Here is a 26,382-nt window from a genome sequence, read left to right on the forward strand (position 1 = left end):
GTCGGGTGCAGAACAGTAACCAGTCGGGTTCCAATCTTTCCGTGAATATAAGTGATCAAAGTAAGGATTTGAATGAGTTCTGACTCATGTCAAAGCGTTAATGCATGAAACATCCAAGAACAATATTGAAAACCCCAGAGAGGAAAATACCACGGGCCCACGCTTGGCCCAGACTCGGGCCAACTCTGTAGAACCCCGGGCCAAGCTTGTAAGCCAGTCTCGGCCCAGCCTTGGTAGAAGTCTGGAATGATAATCTCGGGCCAAGCGTGGTTGTCAGATCTGGTCCAGCTTGGTTGCCAGACCTGGCCCACACATCGACGAAACAAATAAATTTAAGTGAAATTTAAATCTATTTAAGTGAAGTAAATGATGTTAAAAAAACTCGGCGAACACTCTGCTGGGCTCTAGGCACGAACTGCTGTCCTTCTGATTGCTGGGTCTGATCGGAAGCTACTGGACAATCTACTAATGTTGAAATATTACTTTAATATGATCTACTTATTCATTCTCCTATAACCTCTCGGTTTGTAAGTTTGTAAGTAAAAATATTTTAACACCGGGAAATTTTATTCAACACCGGGAAAGAATTTTTACACCGGCGGCGGCGTATTTTCACACCGCTTTCGGTGTTGAAATTTATTACCGCAAATTTTAACACCTACACCGCTTGGACTTACCCCGGTTATTTTTTACAGTGTAATAACGAACTAAAAAATATTTTAGTTATTAGTTGTAAATAATTTTAATTGGAAAGATTTTTTTTTTTATTCATTTATTTAAACTACAATCTGTTAATTAACATTAAGTAATTTTTATGGTACATATATTACAGGTTTTAGAGGTTAACTCTATGGCTTGCGAGGTATTTAATTAGTTGAAACGGTTTTTCAGATCTGACGGTTTATATCTTTTCAATCTTCTGCTAATTTGTTCGACGTTCAGTAGGTTTGTTGCTACAGTGTTGGGGTGATACATTAGTCTAGTCTCATAGTTGATGCTGAATTGTTTTATTTCAGATTTTTTAGTTGGAATTCCGAGATCTCAGTGAATTATCTTGTTTGACACAAACCATGGCGCGTTAGCTATAGTTCTTAGTATTTTAGACTGGAATCGCTGGAGTATTTCAATATTGGAATTGCTGGCTGTTCCCCATAGCTGTATGCCGTAAGTCCAGATCGGCTTTATGATTATCTTGTATATGTTTACTTTGTTGTGAAGTGATAGTTGGTATTTTATGCCAATGAGCCAATATATATTTCTCATTTTAAATTCGAGTTCTCCTCTTTTCATTGTAATATGCTTAGCCCATGTCAACCTCTTGTCCAGATGCATTCCCAGATACTTGACCTCTCTTACTGGAGTAAGAGGATTGTTGTACAACGTGACCGTAGGGCAGTCGTCTCTCTTGTTGGTGAAGGTGATGTGTACTGATTTATTTAGGCTAGCTCTTAGTCGCCATTTATCCAACCAAGTTTGTATTTCGTCCAGTCCTTTTTGAAGCAGAGTGGAGGCCGTAGCCGGGTGGCTATGTACTGATAACAGTACTGTGTCATCTGCAAAAGTTGCGACTGTGACATCGTTTCTGGTAGGAAGGTCAGCTGTGTAGAGAGTATACAGGAAGGGACCTAAGACACTACCTTGTGGTACTCCTGATTGGATTGAGAAACAGGACGAGATGTTCAGGCCTTGTCGTACTTGAAACTTTCTATCACTTAAATACGATTTTAGGATGAGGAAGTATTGGGGTAAGCTCTGTATTATTTTATACAGGAGTCCAGTGTGCCAGACTTTGTCGAAAGCTTGCTGTATATCAAGAAATGCAGCCGAGCAGTATTTTTTTTCCTCTATAGCGTTTGAGATAATATTGTAAACCCTGTTTACTTGCTCTATGGTGGAGTGTTTGTTCCTGAAGCCAAACTGGTGGCTTGAATGAGCTCTTCTTTGTTTGCTAGTATTTTTATTCTCATCAGCAGCAGCTTCTCAAACAGTTTAGACATAACTGGCAATAGACTTATAGGCCTGTACAAAGTTACCTCATTGGGAGGTTTGCCTGGTTTTGGAACCATAATTATTTGTGCCAATTTCCACTGGGTGAGAATATGTGAGTTTCTAAGGATGGCACTAAAGAGTATACTGATGTATACAAGCGCTTTTGACGGCAGTTCCTTTAGCATTTTTTCTGTGATATGATCATAGCCAGGGGCTTTGTTGCTAGCAATTTCTTTACATATGACCCCATGTACTTCTTTGAGAAGATTCACCATTACTATCTGCCTTTCTAGCTCTCTTTTTACCCTTTCGTACAATTTGCCATGTAGGTGATTGGTTAGGCAATTGAGCAGGAGTTTTTTCTAGCCGGATATTGAAAATCCCTTCTGCTGATAAACCCTAGCCTACAGTTGAAACTGAGTTGGATCCTGCAGAATCCAATTCCAGGTCCATATCTTGGGTCATCGCGCCTCCACTTTGTTCTCCCATGTTGCCAGAGGGTGTAACTAGATCACCTCAGTCACTAAGTCACGTTAAACAGTATAACTAAGACACCAAATTATAATATACACTGTGTAACTATTAATTTGAAAGCTATACTCGAAACACGTCCGTTCCTCACAAGAGCTCGGACAAGACTAATTGGTAAGTTAAAATACTTATTAATTAAAACTTATTTTAATACAAAAATAAATAATTATTAATCAAGAGACGCAGTCGAGTCTCGCGCCAAGTATGCGTCGAACAATGTGAGAGCGCGAGAATTTTGACCGTGTATCTATCCCCTAACGGGCCTCGGCTTTAAACTATCCTTGCTGCAAACATTACTCACCTCAACCATAATGGCGCGAGGTTCGCCCAAGGTACATAAATAGCTATTAATCGAGTGATGACTTAAAACCAAAGATAAGACAATAATGTTATAGACAAAAAATTATGAATGTTTTACGTCTATTTGGCGTGTTTTTTTTTACAGAGAATCCGTTTTTGGTAGGATTTATTTTTTGTAAAATTGTTTGTATAATTATGAGAATTAGGCATAAAAATCCAAATCGTCGGTAATAGTACAATACCACTCAATGTTGTTCTGCAATACCACGTAACTTCAAAAATAGCAAAAATGAGATTTGGTGATTACAATATGTTGAATTTTTTTTACATAATATACATTATTATTAAAAATAAAAAAATAATTTTTCAATTTTAAAGAATATTTGAATGTTCTTTTTTTATTCAGTGAAGTTATACGGCTTTTATATAAGTTCTTGGTGGAAAAAATAATATTGAAGTCGTTATTAATTTTTCAGTTAATATTACAAAATGAGCGATGACAAGAACAACAACACTAATAAATCACAATATCAAGAAATTATCTCTCTTAATAAATGTGTTATAATTTTAAAAATCATTGGCCGTAACTTAAATAACCATCTTCATCTAAATACAAGAGCCCTTTTTTTATCACTTAAATTATAATTTTGTCTATGTACACGCGCACACATATGTATTTAAACGTGTACCGTAGAGAAATGTTTATTAAAAATTACTCAAAAAGTTTGAGACTGTGAGGACATGTGTAAATATCTAAATTTTTTCCATGCACATTGTAAAATATACTACTCGATAGCATGTACATGAAGTGCAATCTCTACTAACAACATAATAAAAATTTAATTATTGGCTATATGTCCTTACAATACCAAACTTTATGCGTAAATTTTACTCAAAAATTCAACAATGAATAACTTGAATTAAAAAATAATTTTTGCTTATGATTTATGTGAAAAATTCATAAACAGATAAGCATATTTTACAAGTCGTTTAGTAATTTCTCATATACTGGTTATGGGAAATCTCCTGTATTGCGTATTAATTTTTTGTTATATTTAGTAAATTTTCCTATTCCTGTTTAGTAAATTTTACTATCCCGTTTAGTAAATTTTACTATATTAAAATGGAAATAAATAAAATTAAATTTTTATTAGCTTTTATAACTTTTTATTATTATTGCTATCGTTTTGATTATTATTGTTGTTTATGTCATCGGTATTGGAGTTGGTGTCGATTTTGGTTTTTTAAAAAATCACTTGTTTTAACCGAGATTCTAACCCTGATCTCCCGCGCGTCCTTTCCCGAGTAGAATTGAAACTAATAGGTGGCCAGCCCGTAGCTAACAGATTTGAGTCATACCTCATCACTGCCTAATAGAATTGGCCAGTCACAACCTCACTGTGAAACGCCATCTTAACCGATGGCTGACTGATCAGAACAAGCCAGTGGATAAATGAGTCAGAATTTCATTCTCGTACAGCGCCATCTGTAAATAATAGATGATGGCCAGCTATTAGCTTATGGTGAGCTATTTTTAACTTCCCGCTAAGAAAATCGACGATTTTCGAAAAATTGGGAAGTTATTGTTTTCACCCCGATTTGCGAAAATCGAAATTTCATCAGATGTCGACGTTCTGAGGTCCTAGAAAGCTATTCTGACTATTTTTAGAATGATGTCCGAGTCTCTGTATGTATGTATGTATGTGTGTGTGTATGTGTGTGTGTGTGTGTGTGTGTGTGTGTGTGTGTGTGTGTGTGTGTGTGTGTGTGTGTGTGTGTGTGTGTGTGTGTGTGTGTGTGTGTGTGTGTGTGTGTGTGTGTGTGTGTGTGTGTGTGTGTGTGTGTGTGTGTGTGTGTGTGTGTGTGTGTGTGTGTGTGTGTGTGTGTGTGTGTGTGTGTGTGTGTGTGTGTGTGTGTGTGTGTGTGTGTGTGTGTGTGTGTGTGTGTGTGTGTGTGTGTGTGTGTGTGTGTGTGTGTGTGTGTGTGTGTGTGTGTGTGTGTGTGTGTGTGTGTGTGTGTGTGTGTGTGTGTGTGTGTGTGTGTGTGTGTGTGTGTGTGTGTGTGTGTGTGTGTGTGTGTGTGTGTGTGTGTGTGTGTGTGTGTGTGTGTGTGTGTGTGTGTGTGTGTGTGTGTGTGTGTGTGTGTGTGTGTGTGTGTGTGTGTGTGTGTGTGTGTGTGTGTGTGTGTGTGTGTGTGTGTGTGTGTGTGTGTGTGTGTGTGTGTGTGTGTGTGTGTGTGTGTGTGTGTGTGTGTGTGTGTGTGTGTGTGTGTGTGTGTGTGTGTGTGTGTGTGTGTGTGTGTGTGTGTGTGTGTGTGTGTGTGTGTGTGTGTGTGTGTGTGTGTGTGTGTGTGTGACTGGTCTATAACTTTTTAACTAATGAACCAATTTGAATAGTTAAGGTGGCAATCGAAAGAGCTTGTTGGCCATCAACTTTTCTGAAAATTTCAGATCATTTGATCAAGTAGACTCGAAAATATTGGCGAATTACGAAAAAAAAAAATTCTTTTTTTTTTTCAGTTTTTCATTGATTTCTCAGAAACGGGTTGAACGATCGATTTCAAAATCCAATCAGCTCTAGAACGTAATAAAACGCGTCGATTGCCACCTCAACCATCAACGTCGAGTCATTTGTCTAAGAGATATCGCGGGAGAAAGAAACGATGAAAAACAGTTTTTTGCCAATATCTTTGAAACAACTGAACTAAACAATTCCAAAATCTGATCAGCTCTAGAACTCAATAAAATACGTCGATTGCCGCCTTAAACATCTAAATCGGTTAATTCGTTCGCGAGATATCGTGGGAGAAAGAAATGCTAAAAAACGGTTTTTTTCGAAAACAGTGGCATACAAAAGTATTTTCGAGTTCGAAGAGCTCGAAAATGTATTCACAGCAATGTTTTCGAACTCCTCGTGCTCGAAAACAGCGGGAAGTTTTAGGGCTGGCCCGCAGGGTCAACCGATAGACAGATTTTTGTTTTTGCTACTAAATAAAGTGAACGAATCATATCATTACCAACAAGTAACTCAAGGTAAATAATTTAACATTTTAAAGTGATATTATGAACAATTCATAATTTGGATGATGAACTCAATGGCAAATAAAATTTTTAACGAAGATCAGCTGTCGAACATTACAATAAATATGTCGATACTTATAGAATCCGACAAATTGTAAAGAATATTGTCGGATTTTATATTGTGAATATTTGGAAGTGTTCTAATATATTGTGAATATTTGGAAGGAGTAAGGGTACTACTGCCCAACTACCTGCTCAACATCCGACATAAATATATATATGGAAACTAAACAAATTACAATTTATAAGTTATTTAATTTTCTATATTGTTTTTAATTTAAATATTTAACAAGACATCGTTTATCACAGCTTTCAATTCGTTTAGCACATTTTAATCAATATTATTTATAATAATTTCAATTATTACTACTTTATTAATTGATTTATGTTTTCTAGTTATCGTTAGAAAAATAGTATTTATCGGTTATTGCGATTGATTAATTAAAACTACAATATAATTAATGTAAAAACACGAGTATTTAAATAATTTGATTGTACGTTAGGTAATAAGATATTATTTATAGATTATATAGTTACTTAATTATTAACTTATTGTATCCAAACAAGTCTTAGTGGTTATCTGTAACGGTACAGAAAACAATTCTTCCCATGGCGGCTGAATTGCATTAATAACAGCATTGGCTGCTTCATTTGATACAAACTTAAATGTCCACAGCTCTTCAATACCCGCCACTTCGTCAAGAAAATTTAACCCTAACGTACATCCATCGGATATCTGAAATCAATTGCAAATTTACAAAGAAAATCATAATAATAATAACGATAATAATAATTATATGAATGGTTTTGATAAGGATTACGCAACAAACGATCCACCGATAATTTGTCGAAGCGACGATGCATACAATGTTATTGGTTATACATGTGAACCCCCGGACAAAACATCTTCTCTTACGGACGATCTAATTATTTAGTGTTTAATTCCCGAAACGTCTCGATGTATATTTGTGTGTGTGTGGGAGGGGGGGGAAGTGCGAATCACGAGGAGTCGTAGATTCGTATACTTGCAATATGAGAGTACCCAGGTAGAAAACTGTCTTAGTCGGACAAGTTTGAAGCGTCAAAATAGCTTTATTTTAGCTTAACATCGAAGTCTTGTTTTGTATGCTTTATTCTAGATTGTTATTAGAATGAATTCTATGACAAGTCTTTAGAGTGTAACTAACCTTATATACCTTATATACCTTTCTGTTAGCTTTTTTTCCACGCGTATGATAAGATTCGTTTTAAGCTTGGATTCCAAATTTAAAACTACCTTATCTGCTAACATTACTCCAAGCGTGGATTGAAAGCTGAAGTTTGAAGTTAATTAGGAATTTGTGTTATTGCTTATAAATGATAAATGAGTTCAATTTTATTTGCAACATATATAAAGAAAAATATTTACTACGTAAGTAAGTTTTAATTTTTTAATTTATTGAATCACAAGTTTTTAATGCTCATAATAAAAAAATTTGAATTTTTTAGAACGTCGTTACATCACAAGCATAAAACTGATTACGTTATAAATTACTGTTAAAACGATGAACGGCAACCATAAAAGAACGTTTACTGTTTAATATTTTTAAAATATATATAACACTATACATTTAATACCCAATATCTGATGTTTGAGTACAGAAAAAAAAATAATAAAATATTTTTCTCTGTAAACATGTTTTCAAACTTAAATTACCAAATCTATTCTAGCTAAGAATAAGATATATTTTTAACCTTATAGTAAGCTGAATTGTCACTGTTTATGCAAGCTAAAACTACAAGCTTTATGTTAGCGATCTAAAGCGTTACCAACTAACCTTGTGTTAACCATAGTTTGTTAGTTAATTTTATGCTAAAACTGATAAAATTAGCTTAATACAAGCTAATTCCATTGATTACTTTCTACCTGGGTAGTTATGCTACTGTGTGACCCTTTTTGTTCGTGTAAACCCTACTTTTGGTATAGTAACAGTGCGTTAATGAAGATTGTTTATATGGCTACATGAAAAGAATAGACAGTACTCGTTATTGTTCTGTGCAGTAATCGACGAACAATATAGGGAAACATACATTTTAACATGACTGATTCATATTAGAACAGGAATGAGTAATTGCTCAACGCGTACTATTACTTTTTAAACAGTAACCAATACTGTGCAGACCGCCTAAAGTCCTCGGGGACCATTTTCACACCAAAAATTTTTTACAGTATACAAAAGGTTTAACATTGCTGTTAAAACAAAGAAATATTTATAACAATCAAATGAATGAATGAATAGAACTTACCACTTCAATAAGATTGCTTATTGATTGCTCCGTTAATTTGACCGGTTCTTCATTAATTTCCGGCAATAACCAATGCATTTTATCCTCAGTTATTATTAACGATGACGTCGTAACCAACAGACCTGCCATATTGATTTTAACATCCCGGTCGCCCAAATCTAAATTAGCGAATGAAAATATTGCAAATATTCTAACGGCATCATTTTCCTTATGATATTTCGATCCAGCCATTAGTTGATGCATCAATGATGTAGAATTTTCGTTTATTGTAAACTCGACTTCACAACTAGTGGGCAATGGCAAGTCCGTTAAATAGAACAATAGATTTGATGTTCGTTGAAAGTCTTGTAATATACATAATAAATTTAGACTATTGTTGATGTTGTCATCCACAGAATTATTAAATCGGCTGGTTCAATTGTTATTCCCTGTTTGAATGGTAACGGAGCGAATGTACGAACGCGGTCCATTGTCCATGATATTTCTTTGTGCAACCAACGTGATGGATCTTCACCTTCAATTCCGGTTATTTTGAGAATGTAAATTTTTGAGGTCGATAGAACTAAACAACCCGCGAAAGGTTTTATTTGATTGGGTAATAATATTTCAGAACGTAAAAATAAAACAAGCTCTTCGTTTTCTAACTCAAATATATTTAGTATCAAGTGTAGTTTGATACGATGATCAACGCTGGTGAAATTTGTAAACGAATATTGGATATCTGTGCTCAAATATTCTGGCTCATCGGCTTTCAATGCCGAGTTCTTGGCGCCTATTTTCATACTACTTAGTAAGCCTGTAAGTTACATAAAATTTATTGGTCGAGTTCAGTGGGGAGAGGGAAAGAGATGAGTGGTCACTTACCTCCGAGCATTGAGGTTAGATTAGATACTGGTGTGTATGGAGATTCTTTGATACTTCCTAAACTGCCTGATTGTACTTCGTCGATTTGATTTTTTACAGGGATTTTCGTTGGGGTTTTCGCGGTTTTTTGTTTATTTTCGTAAGTTGTGCAGATACTGTCAGTCAAAGAACCTGAATTAAAAGAAATTTTTATTTGGAGGTTATACTCTTGAGGAAATGACTTGTAGAATCACTCTTGTTAGGAATAACTCTACACAGTGTTAACATTTTGTGTTCTTCATATCTTGCTTAAAAAATTCGATAGATTCTTATAGCTGTATGTATAAGGCCTATACTTAACTAGAGCACTTTTCATAGAATTCATTCATTGTTATAAAATTTCTATGGGGAATCAACTGGATTCTATGAGATTTTCTAAACAGGGAAATGTCTTTTAGTAAAAGAACTACAAAATAGACCTGAGAAAAAAATTTGTTTAACTTATGATTACGCGTCAGATGGGAGAGGATTGGAAAGAATGCTCCTGCCTACGTATTTTTAACTCTGCATAATATGAAATTTTAGGTTAAGTTGTTTGAAATTCATATCAAAGTCAAAAAATGATACTAAGGAAAACATCAAAATGAAAAATAATTAATTAAATTGTTATCTCAATGTAATATATATATATATATATATATATATATATATATTTATTTAATTATAATTTTGTAATAATAGCCTCCCGTAACGCCGAAAGTAACCACTGCAAACTCTTTAGTCGATTTGATTTTTCCTACCATCACTTCACTAAAAGCGAATATGATAAGAAATTTGAACCCCTTTTTTCTGAGACTACTTAGTTGTTTAATTTAATGAAATTCGAGAATATTCTGAAAAATCAATCATGTAATAATATCTATAATAATTTGTTTGTTGTTTCGCTTTATATTAGATGAAGTCTTCAATGAAAATAAAATCTCAATAAAAATGAAACACGTTCTAGATTTTAGTGGCTACTATATTAACAATAAATTCACAATAAAAGAATATTGTCCATGTCGCATTTACAAGAATAGAACAATTGCCGGTAAATTATTAGTAATAAAACCGCCTCATTTCACCAAATCATTTGACATCAACCATTACAATAAAAATTATTACCCCACTTACGGTATCAAATGGAACATCGGTAACTGTGCCGACAGTTATGTGCGTAACCAAATTAACTCACTATTGTACAATAAATTAAATAAAAATATCTACGTACGCAATCAAGAACAAAAAAACCAATTGATGAGTTATCTCGGTAAGCAATTTAATAATATTAAATTAATGACCGATTTAAAGTATATGGATATTAAGATATTGGGAACTTCCTGTCAATATCATGACAATAAATTAACCAATTACTGTGCACGTAATACTGCGATGAATATGATTAATTGGTTATTTAATAAAATAGTGAGAAAAACATTATCGCGGAGTTTTAAGCAGGTCGTTATTAATTTCACCGGTTACTTAAATAATAACAGAGAATTTTTGATAAAAGAATTGAGTATTTATGGTCTTAAAGATACCGGCGAGATTAACTATCATAAATTGTATGTAACAAAACCACCGGGTAATACAAATAATTTGCAACGCGTGATCGATAATTACAATAAAAATTACTATAGTAAGTACGGAATAAAATGGGATACGGGATACTATGACCTCAAGGAACTGCGTCGTAAATTACGGACAACATTGAAACAATATCGAATCAAAATTATTTTCGTACTTAATGTTGGGGTTAGGAAGCGTTTAGAAAAGGTGATTGGCGATAACTACAAGATTAATTGTTTGAAAAAATATAATTATGAAGACAAGGTTCTAGTGAGAAGTAACTGTGGGAATCATACAAATGAAGAGGGAAATAATTTATGCGTTGAAGATGGAGCCAAAAGTATGCTCAATTGGATACTGAAGAATAAATTTTACAAAAGTGAGGTTCGGAATAAATTTAAGGGCTCGAATACGGAGGAACAGGAGCCTGATATGGGATCTGGTGTCGATTTGAAATCGAATGATTTTAATTTGGATAATTTTGAACCTCGTAAATTTAGTCTGGCTGAGATTGAGAGCCTGTTAAATAACTCCGGTTCAGATGAAAGCGATCTGGAGAAGGACGATCGTGTTCTTGAGGTCGATGATGAAATTTTGAATAATTTTGATTTGGACAATTTTGAACCTCGTAAACTTAGTTCGACTGAGATTGAGACTCTGTTGAATAATTCTGGTTTAGATGGAAGCGATCTGGAGAAAGACGATCGTGCTTTTGAGGTCGATGATGAAATTTTGAATAATTTTGATTTAGATACTTTTGAACCTTATAAATTTAGTTCTGCTGAGATTGAAAGTCTATTAAATAATTCTGGGTCAGATATAAGCGATCGGGGAAAGGACGATCGTGGTTTTGAGGTCGATGATGAAATTTTAAATCATTTTGATTTAGAGAATTTTGAACCTTGTAAATTTAGTTCAGTTGAGATTGAAAGCCTGTTGAATAATTCTGGATCAGATGAGAGCGATCTAGGAAAGGACGATCGTGATTTTGAGGTCGATGATGACATTTTTAATAATTTTGATATTGAAAATTTTGGTATTGTTCAATTGGACAATAACGATTTAGAAAGATTATTAGAAGATAATTAAATTTGGTTTATTTATTTTTTCCTTAATTGGTCAACCACTGGTTTATTTAGCCTATATATTATCTAATTAAACATTAGAATATGAGTTAAAAAAAAATAGTATGCAAACCTGATGAACTACTTTCAGTAAGACCCGCCATAATAGGAGTTGTGTCTGGTATTGTTAATAATGATGGCGCTATCGCAATACGACGCTCTTCAGATGATTTTTTACGATTAGGCGTTGTACTTGATCTATATTAAAGAATTAGTTAGACTTTAATTTTCTAACCTCCCGGGAAAAAATTATCAGGTCTGATCAGACATGATCACGCATGAACAGGCATGATTATGTCTATTTTCATGCCTGATCATACATGAACAGGCATGATCGTATCTGACATCAGGGATGACCATACATGAATAGGCGTGGTCATATCTAAACATTTTTTCCCGGGCTTTCATTAATGATTTGCACACATAAGGTAACTGTAAATAATTTTTTACTAGCAGACTGAAGCAATTTGAAGTTAATAGAGTTACAGTTACCCTTTGTGGTGAAGATATGGTTTTTAAAAAATTAATAAGTAAATTAATAATGTTTTTTTTTTTTAGAGAAACATTTGGTGATTAAATAGAAGCTAATAGTTGTTTTTTGACTTACTTGGAACCATCATCTAATACTTCGATACTACTTTGACTTGGGTTACTCAATATTTCAATATCACTTTCATATTTTTTCATAACTGTACCAGTTGATGGTGTTGACTCACGTGAATCTTCTAAACTTGTTGCTGAACCTTTAATTAAATAATTTAAATCAATTATTATGCAGTCGAGTCGCGTTATGAGTCCACCTACAGGGGTGTAGGGGAATATAATTCTAAGAATTCCTGTACCCCCACTTCTGTTCAGTAGTCGATTATACTTCCCCTACTTTACAAGTGTGTGAGAGCGTACGTGATTATTTTCATAAACGCGTTATGAGTCCGCCCGATTTATAAGTCCATAATTATTAGTCCATTAATTCATAATTAATTATTCAACTATTTGTTATAATAATACGGATTCTATGATTATTATAGCAATAATGTTGATTAAATATCTTTTTAAAAGGTGTATTTTGTATTTCAATTGAAAAATAACATTTAATTCGTCTCACTAACGTTCCGGTCTCATATCAAGACTGAAATGAATTTTTTTTCAGTTCATGGAGGGGGGAATGTCTTCAAGAGAAATATAAGTCGACGGACTCATAACGCGACTGTAATATATTTGTATATTTATGGACTTTGTTAAATATACAGTAAAGAATATTGAGATATTACCATATAAAAATTTAGACATGATCAGATATGAGTGGTAATTGAACATGAACGTTAAAAAATAGCGAAATGTGATCATATATTGTTTAAAGTTATTACAGACCAGTATATATGATCAGATATTTCAAAATGGTCATATATGATCAAATACGCGTGTTCATATATGGTTATATATGATCAAATATGCTTTGAAAAACGTCAATGTGATCATAAATGACCATGTATGACAAAATGTAAGTATTCAAAAATAACTATACTTGAATACTTATATTTTGTCAAATATGAACTTTGAAATATGGCCGTAAAAGATCATGTATTAGTATTACCAGATATTCGTATTAAAAAAGACGATATGTGATCAGATATGCGTGTTCATATATACCAATACGTGATTATACATGTCCATACATTCTTAAATATATGTGATCAAAAATAGCCGTATTTGATCATATATAATCAGACATGTGTTAATGGTCATATATGATCATATAAAATTTTGTTACTCATATTTAATCGGATATGTGTTTACCTATGATGATCATATATGATCGTGTCAGAGTATTGTTTCTCGGTTAAAAAAACAAATTTGTTATACGTTCATATTGTTAATGGTGTTTCAAAATTTATTTATCAAGTGCTTTTGTTTATTAATGTGCATTTTTAAAAGTTAAAATTTTATTTTTTTTTAGAGATTAGAAAAAAGAATTATAAACAAAAGCTTACAGCAAACCTGGGCTTGGTTTTGAGAGTCAGAACACACCAAAGAAGTGGTAATTGATAGAGCTCCATCTTCAATTCCGCCTGCACCAGGTGATTAGTTTGTTAAAAGACCCAAACATTTTAAATAATTAATGCAAATAAACTTATTATTCATTAAATTATTATCAACTGCATATTACTTATTTATTAGCTACTTAAATATTTTTAATTTTCTGTTTATTAATTGTACAATCAATTTATTATCAAAACAATTATTTAAATATCAAGTAAAAAAATTTTTTATAAAGCTGAAAAATTGTTAAAATTTTGAATTATAGTCGACCGTGAATTATTTGAAAATTTTTTTTTCTATAACTAACAGAATTAAATACTTAAAAAAATGAACTATTATTTAGCTTAATCGATTCATTAGTTATTGAGATATCCTTAAAATATCGAATTTTTAGGGAAATGCGGGGTTATGAGGGCGCGAGTTCGAATCCTCATTACAGTAATTTCTATTTTTATTTTTCTAATTAAGACAAAAAACAAATTTTGTAATAATTTATTAATTGTCTACTTGTAAAGAACAACAGATATGAAAATAATTATAAGCAATCTATAATCACCATAAATTTACTGTAAACGTCATGTTATATAAATTTGAAAGTTATAATAAAAACATATTATTAAAAATTTTGAATTAGAAATCTCGTTCAAAAATTATCATTGGTGGCAAGCAAATTAATCAATGATATATTTATATTTCATGGTAAATCATTATATATATCAAAACAATGACATGGATAATTTATAACTTGCATAAGTAATTTCATTGTAAATTTTTTATTTACTAAATATTTATTATAAAACATGACTAATATTAAATCTATACTCATAGAAGACAACTTATCATAATTGTTTCCTTAAATAAATATTAAAAATTTAAATTTAAATTATCCGCGTAAAAGTAACTGTTTGACTTAACCTCAACTAAAAGTATAATCAATAATTTAATAAAAAAAAAAAAAATGTCTCAAAGGGCAATAATTGATTTTAACGGATACTTAACCTCAAATAATAAATTTGTAATGAGAGAATATTCCGTATATTTCATAAATAATTCTGGAGAAATCCAAGACACTAGTTTTGAAGTCGCTGATTCGATTACAGATAATTTGAACGATCTTGATATAAAAACTCGAAATAATTATGATAATTATTACGATAAATATGGAATCGAATTTACTACCAGCAGTGAAAATGCAAACGTTATCAAAAGAGATTTGAAACGCCATTTTATTACATCAAGTTATATTTTCGTAATAAATGAAGAACAAAAGAAATTATTAATTAATTATTTCGACAACTATTTTGATGTTGAAAAAAAATTTATTCGTTTAGATGACGATTTAAACTTCAAAATAAATATTAAAAACTCAACAAACTGCCACTATCATAAATCACCACAGCATAATAATTGTGCTAATGACAATGTCATGGAAATAGTTGCGTTTATAACTGACAAAAAATTATACTCTACGAATATTTTAAAATTTCTTCACGTAATTATCGATTTTAATTATTATAAAATATCAAACAGTTATTATGAAGTTAAAGAATTGTCTTTAATTAAAATGGATTTCGAAGCTAAAAGAACGAAAAGTAATTTGTATGTAGTTAAGCCAAATGATAAGTCTCAAATAATGCCAAGTAATCATGAGAATTATTATAAAAATTATTATGAAACTTATGGTATTAAATGGAATGTCGGCAATGAAATATTAAAGACTGTAAAATGGAGTTTAAGTGTTCTTTTCTCTAATTCATTATTTATTTATGTTAAAGATAAATATCACAAAGAGGCATTATCAACAATAACACATCCTAAACATACACTAATGCAAAAAATTAAAGGAGCAGAAAAATTTTATAAATTTTTCAGTGATTTTTGGAAGGCTGTAACTTGGTGAAAAAAAATCGTATCGAAAATTTAAAAAAAGCATTTTATAGCTTGAAATCTCTAGTTTAGGTGTATTTTTTTCAAAATTTTTTAAAAGCTCCGATTATTGCGCAAACATGAGAAATACCGCGAGCCAAAAAATTTCTAAATTTTTTTTTTTTTTCCGAAGAGCCCACGGACCGCGGAAAAATTCTTTTAACTAAACGAATGCATACATCGTTTAGCAAATTTATTCAGCTTCAATTTGGTTTTTTTTTTAACCTCGTAGGACGATTTATCGCAGAGATATCAGCCTTCAAACAGAAAATGATCCTTTTGGCTTTGATCTTCGATATTTCAGGTACCAATGATCGCACAGAAAGTTAAAGGGCGGCGTTGAAAACTTGAATAAATTCTCTACAAGATCCTGTCATCGTTTTTTAAAAAAAAAAATTTTTTTTATTTTTAACATCCATTAGAAGAAAGTACAAAAAAATGACTTTTTTTGGTTTTTTAGTAAATCAACCGCTACTCTGCAAATATCGATAAAAAAAATAATGTTGCCAGGGACTTTTTTAGCTTAATGTACCCCCAAGACCCGTGTAAATTTTTAAATTGATCTATCAAACCGTTTCTTGGGAATCATCGATCAAAGTTTAGCTAAACAATTAAAGGAGCAAGTTTTGTTCCTTTAATTGTGTAATCATAATCAAAATGAAAAAATTTTTTTTTTTCGACTTTTCTCAAATTTTTGCGTTGGTAACTCAGCAAATGCAAGGAAATGACAAAAAAAAATAAAAAATTTCCAAAAAATGTCAAAAAAAAATTTAGAACACGAAAAACAAGTTTCAATTTTTTTTTTTCTTCGATTTTTTTTGACATTTTGACAAAAATCGATACGATTTTTTTTCACCAAGTTACAGCCTTCCAAAAATCACTGAAAAATTTATAAAATTTTTCTGCTCCTTTAATTTTTTGCATTAGTGTATCATGAAATTAATATGTTTAGATGAACTAGGTTATGACATCGGTAATACAGAATTAATGTTTACCAACTGTAAATGGCATGATGATAAGTCAATAAATAATTGTGCTGATGACAATGTCAGGTTGATGACTGATTGGTTAGTGCGAACGGAATTATATAAGCCTCGAGTACGTAATGATTTACTAAGACGGCAAATAAAGAACAATGATAATGTGTACGACGATATAGTTATTGCAGATCGACACGCCGGTAATGCAACGACTAGTACTTTAGCTGCAACTAAATCTAAGTCCAAATCGGCTCAACATTATGACGCGTTTGCATCAACATTGTCGTCAACTAGTCAGGCTAAAGAACGTCTAAGATCTGATGATGATGATGATGATGATGTGTTCAATATGGCATCAAAGTTGGGAATTAAAATCAAAGATAGCGACGATGATGTACTTGATATAGCATCGGAATTGGGAATTGAAATTAAAGACGATAATACGCAAATTATAAACGAGACAGTGGCGCCCAATGTGTCTCGATATTACCAAGCTCATGGCTCAAATGATTTACGGATTAATCAAACGGAAGAACAAACAAATTATGACGATGAAAGTGCTATTAATATCGCGTTAGAATTAGAGTCTCAAGCTGGCAAACACATGCCGAAGAATATCGGTGATTTAAGTCCAGAATCATTGTCCAAATATTCAATAGATAATTTACATAATTATTCATTCGGTTCAAATGAATTTGATGATTTGCTACATGATGAAATTATTGATAATGATAATCATTACAGTAAAGTCAAAGTAAATCAACGAGATGATCGAACTGGTGAAAAATTATTGAGTAGTTCTATCATTAATAATCCAACTAATTTATTTGATGATGATGATGATGATGATGAATTCAATGACTTTGTGAATATCGATGCATTGTTGCATTCTGAAGCAATGTCTGATAATGACGACCAAGAAAATGAAATTTTCGATGAAAAATTGTTAGATACTTATATTGTTAATAATTCGAATAATATATCATTTGACGAAGATGAGTTCAATGATATTTTAGCTGAGGGCGAATTATAATTTATTATTTTATTTTGATTATTATTGAGAATATTCATTAATTTTTAACCGAGAAAAACGATTTTGTGGTAAGTTTATCTGCAGTTTGGAAAACTGGCTTTTACAAGCTTTCAGTTTCGATGGCAATCAAAGTGGATTCATATCAGCGAGCTTGAAAATTCCCTGCGACTAACCCTCAGATAAAAAATCGAAGCATTTTCAATTCTGATGACGAGAAAAGTACCAGAAATCTTATATTAAAAAGGTAATTTGACAATCAACAAACATTAATTCCTTCAAATATAGAAATTGATGGTCGCGGCTTAGAAAATATCATTAAAAACATGTTTTACACTAAAACAATCCAAATTATCTTCAAATAGAAACTCAGAGTTTGAAAGTGTTTCTTTCTTATTGCGATACGATTTATTTGAACACAGTATAGTAGTAAGTTTTTATAAACATCCGTCAAATGGTGGTCGCGAGTTCGAATCCCGGTCATGGTAATTTATATATATATATATATATTCATTTTTTTTTAATGGCACGTTAAATACAAATAACAATATATACATAGCAAACAGTGAGTTAGCTGTATTAACTACGTAGCAAATGAAGAATTTGAAATAATAATCATGCTGAACATGTAATAGTGGCATCACAATTTCCATTGTGAATTATAATTTGTTTACAAATATTAATAGAAAGGAAGCTATATTATTATTATTATTAACTATTAACAATAAAATACATTTAAACAAAAAACCATGGACGTAACTAGAACGATGATGATCATAGATTTCAACGGATACTATAAATTAGGAGGTAAATTTATACTAAAAGAATATTCCATTTACGTATTTCATAACATGAAAGTGATTTATAGAGAATTCAAACTCACGAAACCATTGACCAATTGGTTTCTTAGTAATTATTTCACAAAAATGTATTACAGGCGTCATTATTATCCTAATCATGGAATTCATTGGAATCGGGGCAATGAAAAAATATCGGATGTAGTTAATACATTAATTAAACTCATGAGCAAAGTTGGTCTTACTATCGTACGCAATAATGAACAAAAACAATTATTATTGAATTTCATTGGTGACGATTCTAATGAGAAGGGTTATACATTTGTGTGTTGCGATACTTATGGATTCGATCGGGAATTAAAAATGTCAACTTTATGTGGAAATCATGATAATCCTATGGAAAATAATTGCGCGAATGATAATGTTATGGCTATGAATAACTGGATGAAAAAAGGAATTTTATCAAAAAAAATATATAATAAAATAAAAAAGCATGTTGCTGTTGATTTTAATGGATATTATATTCCGGTAAATAAATTTGTTATTAAAGAATTCAATAGTTATGTTATTGATGATTATAAAAATATCTTTAATATCAGAAATGATAAATATTTTGTTGTCAATAACCCAAATTATATTGGAACTAAACCTACGAAATTAGAAGATTTGCCGTTTGATTATCAAGTGTTGTATCAAAATTATTATGAAATATTTGGGATTGACTGGGATGCTGGTGATTTTGAATTCCGTACATATCAACAAGATTTGAGAAAATATTTTGATACTTCGATTAATATTTATGTAAGAAATAATGGCAATAAAAAATTATTATTAGAAATAGTTGGTCAGGAATACAAAAATAAAATAATTGTTTTACAAAAATTTGGATATCGTGAACAACCGCGAATGAAAACTTCCTGTTTGTTTCATGATAATAGGTCGAAAAATAATTGTGCCGTGGATAACTCGGAAAGCATGGCTAAATGGATTATTGAGAATCGTAAAAAATTAAATATTACTGATTTTTGAAAGTTAAACTAAAACTAAAATAAATATTATTTTTCACCATGTTTGCATTGAAAGTTTAAAATCATGCCGTGTTTTGTGGGAAAAAAGTCGTACTTTTCTCTTATGATAAAATAAATGAATACTATGTTATATACCATGGAATAAAAGTAGGACAATCAAGCCCATGTGAGTAATTGTCTACCTCGTAAACGCACGATTTGAGACGTTTTACCTTTCGACGTGGTGTGTAAACTTTTTCACCAGCCCTGTATCTAAAAATTAAAATCTCTTCCTTTTTGCGGAAAGAATGGCCCATGTCAAAATTTTTTCATTTATTTTCTTATAAGAGAAAACTACGACTTTTTTCCCTCTAAACAGCCAGTGGAACATGAATCATATATATCTGTATATAGAGCAAATAGGAAACATATATGATACATTTATAAAGTATATGATTCATGTACATGTATGAAATATATATTTCATATATGGAAATTTCCCTTATATTTATTTGTAATAAAATCCATCAGCTAGATGGTCAATAACAGGGTCACAGTAAGATACATAAGAATAAAAATGGAATATGACATCAAGTAATAGCATATATAGAAAATTACAAGATGTCGTCAGAAAATATATGATCTATGTATAAAATATATTGATCAAATATGGAGCATATACGCATATATGAAAATCAGCTATATATGAAGCACATATGATTCATATATGAAGTAAATACTTCATATATGGGGCATATGTTATCCGCTCATTCGATGCCCCATATATTCCCCATACATGAATCTTTTACTTTATATATGAATCATGTGCCCTATAAATAGGGATATATGACGTACACCTGTACGGCATATATGACACATATGTAGCATATATGACGATATATATGATTCATTTTTTATGGGAATGCATAGATTTCAACTTTTAGCGCAGGTATAGAAAAAATTTCATTTTTATAATAACAACTGCGAAAGTTTGATTTTCGGACGATGTTTAGCCACAATAAAACATGTATTTTCTAACATATAATATTTGAATCATTTTCTTCAAGCATCTATATAATAAAAACTTATTTTAAATCGTTTATGATAAGTCTATGAGAAACTATCAAGTAAGCTAAATAAACAACGTGAGCAATTCATAATAAGCATTAATTAAATAAATAACAATTTCTAAGTTGCTAAATATATATAATAACACATAGTTGGATTAATTGTTTATAATTAGAAAGCACATCGAATTATCAAATTTGAAATCATTATTTATCGGCTAAAAAAATTAATCGAACATTTTGGGCAATAGAAATTTTAAGAAAATAAAATAATAACAATAAATTAGTACAATTAATTTGAGTTGCACGCGATAAAATAATGCCCATAATTATTGATTTTAACGGTTACTTTCTCTCAGATGATGAATTTATAATAAAAGAATATTCATTACTTCTTATTAACAAAAAAGGTAAAGTTAAAATCAATGATACTGAAGTAACAGAACCTTTGACCGAATGGGAAGAATTAGATGAATTGACTAAAAGAAATTATAAAGACAAATTTTACAGTAAATTTGGTATCGATTGGACAACCGGTACAGAAGATTTCGAAATTATTCAGGACCATATCATTGAATTCTTGACAGAAACTAAACTTGTTTATGTACGTGATAATAAACAAAAAGATTTATTAATTAATTTTCTCGATACGAAATTAGAAAATGAATTCATTTCGTTAGTTGATGATTTAGAATATGATGAACAATTAAAAATGTCAACTAACTGCGATAATCATGACGAACCTCATAAAAATAATTGTGCAAATGACAACGTCCTTGCGATGTATAAATGGCTAAAGAAAACTAAGTCCTACAAAAAACTTGAAAACACGAAAAATCATGTTGTTGTTGATTTTAATGGCTTTTATATCCCGATCAATAGATTTGTTATCAAGGAATTTAATGCTTTTGTTATCGACGATGTTCAAAATGTTTTTTATAATAAAAATGATAAATATTTTATTACTAAAAAACCTATAGAATTGAAAGAATTGCCGTTCGATTATCGATCATTCTATGAAAGTTTTTATGAAACATTTGGAATCGACTGGAATACTGGTGATTTCGAATTCCGTAAACATCAACAAGATTTAAGAAACTATTTTCATAAGGCAGTTAATATTTATGTAAGAAATAATGGTAATAAAAAATTATTATTGGAAATAATTGGTCATGAACACGAAAATAAAATAATTGTTTTACAAAAATTTGGATATCGTGTACAACCGCGAATGGAAACTTCGTGTCCTAATCATGAAGATAAGTCTAAAAATAATTGTGCAGCGGACAACTCAGAAAATATGGTTAGGTGGATTATTAGAAATAAAGAAATATTAAATATTACCGATTTAAAAAATGAATAAAATTTAAATCTATGGCATTTTTGATATTGAGAAATTTATTGAGAGTAAAATTTTGTTAAATTTGATTTTATTTTTTTTTCATTTTAAATGAATAATGCATTATTAATCTGTCTTTTACCGCAGACATCAACTTTGCTTATAGATCAATTCAAATTTGAACCGAATTGTATAAGAGAACAAATAGATTCATTCCCGATCGATGTTACCTCAACCTCAGACTCTATTCGACTAATCAATAGATACTTCACTACTCACTAGCCTCATTCTCTTGCTCCCACCGCTTATACTCGACTCCCATTCCGACTTCCCTTGCGCATGCGTAGCCCGTTCTCGTAAGTACTTCTTTAAAGAATTACTTGTAAACACATTAATATACATTTCGTAAACTACTCATTGCAAATTATCAAGAACGTCAAAGTAATCACGTCCGTAATTGATAGTAGATATAATTTATTCAATAACTAAATTTAAAGTCACCAAAGATATAATGTCAAACATAAACATTTTTCAATTAGTAATTATAGATAACAGTAAATTGTATAAATATACATTTAAAAAAATAATACGATTTAAAATTATCACCAAATGAACGCAGTTATCGATTTCAACGGTTACTTAACCTCAGAAAATGAGTTTATTATAAGAGAATATTCACTGTTAATAGTAACCGAGTCGGGAAAAATAATTAAAAACAGCTTAGAAGTATCAAAACTATCCCTACTAAGAAAAACAATTAATAAAATAACAAAACTAAATTACAATGAACGTTACGAAACATATGGAATACTCGAAACTCCTGGATTTGATGAAATCCATCGTATTCGTAAAAACATTACAGCAGTATTAAAATTTGTAAATTATATCTTTATACTTAATGAAAATAAGTTAAACCAATTAATCGATTTTATCAAAACAAAGAAAATAAATTAAAAAAAATTCATTTATTGCGATGATTTAGGTTATTTAGTTAAACCAAAAAACTTACCATACTGTAAGTTTCATGATCATCCTAGTGACAATAATTGTGTTATCGATGATGTTAAAAGTATGTTTACCTGGTTAACAAGTAACAAGTTTCTGTATTCGGTTCATAGAAAAAAAATACACGCTGTTGTAGATTTTGTAGGTTATGATATGCCTCATAACGCTTACGTAGTTAAAGAAATTAGTATATATATATATATGTATATATATAAAGAATATAGTATATATATAATGAATCACAAGGGAAACCTATGTAAAAGATATTATGGAATTGTTGAACCTCTGTGTGATTTTGAAAAACTACCAGCTAATTATCAATTAGCGTACGGTTACTTTTATGATATTTACGGGATAAAATGGTCCAGGGAAACTATAGATGATGATGAAGTAAATGCTTCATATATGGGGCATGTGTGATCCGCTTATTCTATGCCTTTCATATGCCCCATATATAAATCTTTTACTTCAAATATGAATCATGTGCTCTACAAATAGACATATGTGACACATATGTAGCATATATGACGATATATATGATTCATTTTTCTGGGAATGCATGGATTTTAACTTTTAGCGCAGGTATAGAGAAAATTTTATTTTTGTAATACCTACTGCGAAAGTTTGATTTTCAGGCGATGTTTAGCCAGAATAAATAGTATATTTTACACCTCGGGCAGTAAAGTAAGAAATGTCTCAGATCTCATGTAATTGTTGGCCGAGGCGAAGCCGAGGTCAACAAACATGTGATCTGAGGCTTTCTTATTTACTGCCCAAGGTGTAAATACTATTTTTCGCCTCGACGGAGGCGGAAAGCGGAAACTTCGTTTCGCACAGCGGGAGAAAAGTTGACGCTTTTCGCCCGGAGGGGCGAAAACATGTATTTTCTAATATGTAATACTTGAATGATTTTCTTCAAGCCTCTATATAATAAACACTTATTTCAAATCTTTTCTGATGAGTCTATGAGAAACTATCAAGTAAGCTAAATAAACAACATGAGCAATTCATAATAAGCATTAATTAAATAAATAACAAATTCTAAGTTGCTAAATATATATTGTAAAAAATAGTTGGAATAATTGTTTATAATTAGAAAGCACATCAAATTATCAAATTTAAAATCATTATTTATCGGCTAAGAAAATTAATCGAACATTTTGGGCAATAGAAATTTTAGAAAAATAAAATAATAACAATAAATTGATACAATTAATTTGAATTGCACGCGATAAAATAATGCCTATAATTATTGATTTCAACGGTTATTTTCTCCCAGATAATAAATTTATGATAAAAGAATATTCATTACTTCTTATTAACAAAAACGGTAAAGAGAAATTCAATGATATTGAAGTAACGGAACCTTTGCACGAATGGGAAGAATTAGATGAATTGACTAAAAAAAATTATAAAACCAAATTTTACAGTAGATTTGGTATCGATTGGACAACCGGTACAGAAGATTTCGGAATCATTCAGAACCGTATTATTGAATTCTTGACAAAAACAAAACTTGTTTATGTACGTGATAATAAACAAAAAGATTTATTAATTAATTTTCTCGATACAAAATTAGAAAATGAATTCGTTTCGTTAGTTGATGATTTGGGATATGATGAACGATTGAAAATGTCAACTAACTGCCATTATCATAACGAACCTTATAAAAATAATTGTGCAAATGACAACGTCATTGCGATATTCAAATGGTTAAAGAAAACTAAGTCCTACAAAAAACTTGAAAACACGAAAAATCATGTTGTTGTTGATTTTAATGGCTTTTATATCCCGATCAATAGATTTGTTATCAAGGAATTCAATGCTTTTGTTATCGACGATGTTCAAAATGTTTTTCAGAATAAAAATAATAAATATTTTATTACTAAAAAACCTATAGAATTGAAAGAATTGCCGTTCGATTATCGATCATTCTATGAAAGTTTTTATGAAACATTTGGAATTGACTGGAATATTGGTGATTTCGAATTCCGTAAACATCAAAAAGATTTAAGAAACTATTTTCATAAGGCAGTTAATATTTATGTAAGAAATAATGGTAATAAAAAATTATTATTGGAAATAATTGGTCATGAACACGAAAATAAAATAATTGTTTTACAAAAATTTGGATATCGTGTACAACCGCGAATGGAAACTTTGTGTCCTTATCATAAAGATAAGTTTAAAAATAATTGTGCAGTAGATAACTCAGAAAATATGGTAAGGTGGATTAATAGAAATAAAAAAATATTAAATATTACCGATTTAAAAAAATGAATAAAATTTAAATCTATGGCATTTTTGATATTGAGAAATTTATTGAGAGTAAAATTTTGTTAAATTTGATTTTATTTTTTTTTCATTTTAAATGAATAATTCATTATTAATTTGTCTTATACCGCCGAAATCAACTTTGCTTGTAGATCAATTCAAATTTGAAGCGAATCGTACAAGAAAACAAATAGATTCATTCCCGATCGATGTTCCCTCAACCTCAGACTCTATTCGACTAATCAATAGATACTAGGGATGGTAAAGTCGACTTCGATTTTAATCGAAAATCGATTTTTCACTCAAAATAATCGATTTTTTACAATCGAACTATCGTCATCGAAATCGATTGATAATCGACTTCAAGCTTCCGACTTTAGTACGGTTGACGTCGCAACAGCAGCGCACCAAAGTCCGCAGATGCTATTTTCATGCAAATGGAAAATATAAAGACGAGATCTGTTCACGCAGAGAATTTTACAGTATTTTTTGCATCAAAAATTTATACACAAATTACTATAGTCATAGTAACATGAGGACAGTATGGAATTATTGTACAAATTATCAATACTGTAGAAATTTTTGAAATACATCGAACAGAATTCACAAGGTGCATTGTAATTTTGACAAAGCAACAAATAAAATTCATACCAACTGCATAGTCAAATTTACCAGGCTAAATCAGAATATTTAGTATGCAGTTGGTATAAATTTTGTCTGTTGCTTTTTCAAAATTACAATGCACCTTGTAAATTCTGTTCGATGTATTTCAAAATTTCTACAGTATCATTTGTTACTATGATCAAAATGTCCTCATGTTACTATGACTATAGTAATTTTTCTATAAATTTTTGATGCAACAAATACCGTAAAATTCTCTGTGTGTGATTATGCCTAATAACTTATCGCTAGTAACACATAACTGTTTACATTTTTTTAATAACTCTCTCATGACTACATATTTTTTAGTACTAATAGTCTTTTTTACCGCTGTTTGCAATTTAAATTTCCAAATAAGTTCCTGTGATTCATAACAAACACCAAATCAACAAATATGTCAAGTATAAACGATAAGTACGGAGAAATCATTTAGATCTAATAGGTTTAAGTGTTTGTTTTCGAATATTTTAAATTGTTGTTCTTGTATGTTGATATAG

The 26,382-nt window shown here is 30.7% G+C and overlaps 3 protein-coding genes across 3 annotated transcripts in view; 1 reads left to right on the forward strand and 2 right to left on the reverse strand.

Annotated features, from left to right (window-relative positions):
* The window catches only part of LOC130667779 (uncharacterized), a 140,564-nt gene that overhangs the window by 47,766 nt on the left and 66,416 nt on the right, over nucleotides 1-26,382 (reverse strand). The window lies entirely within an intron of this gene.
* The window catches only part of LOC130667653 (serine/threonine-protein kinase 11-interacting protein), a 45,271-nt gene continuing 25,059 nt past the window's right edge, over nucleotides 6,171-26,382 (reverse strand). The window contains 7 exon segments of the mRNA XM_057469408.1: nucleotides 6,171-6,635; nucleotides 8,186-8,587; nucleotides 8,590-8,981; nucleotides 9,050-9,220; nucleotides 11,834-11,958; nucleotides 12,368-12,503; nucleotides 13,752-13,829. Coding sequence (XP_057325391.1) covers nucleotides 6,444-6,635; nucleotides 8,186-8,587; nucleotides 8,590-8,981; nucleotides 9,050-9,220; nucleotides 11,834-11,958; nucleotides 12,368-12,503; nucleotides 13,752-13,829 — 1,496 coding nt within the window. The 3' untranslated portion in view covers nucleotides 6,171-6,443.
* LOC130667743 (uncharacterized) lies at nucleotides 24,060-25,311 on the forward strand. Its single transcript, XM_057469573.1, has one exon. It carries the CDS (start codon nucleotides 24,191-24,193, stop codon nucleotides 25,229-25,231), a length of 1,041 nt encoding a protein of 346 aa, XP_057325556.1. The 5' UTR covers nucleotides 24,060-24,190; the 3' UTR covers nucleotides 25,232-25,311.

The sequence above is a fragment of the Microplitis mediator genome, chromosome 1 (assembly GCF_029852145.1).
Source record: "Microplitis mediator isolate UGA2020A chromosome 1, iyMicMedi2.1, whole genome shotgun sequence".
NCBI classification, from domain to species: domain Eukaryota; kingdom Metazoa; phylum Arthropoda; class Insecta; order Hymenoptera; family Braconidae; genus Microplitis; species Microplitis mediator.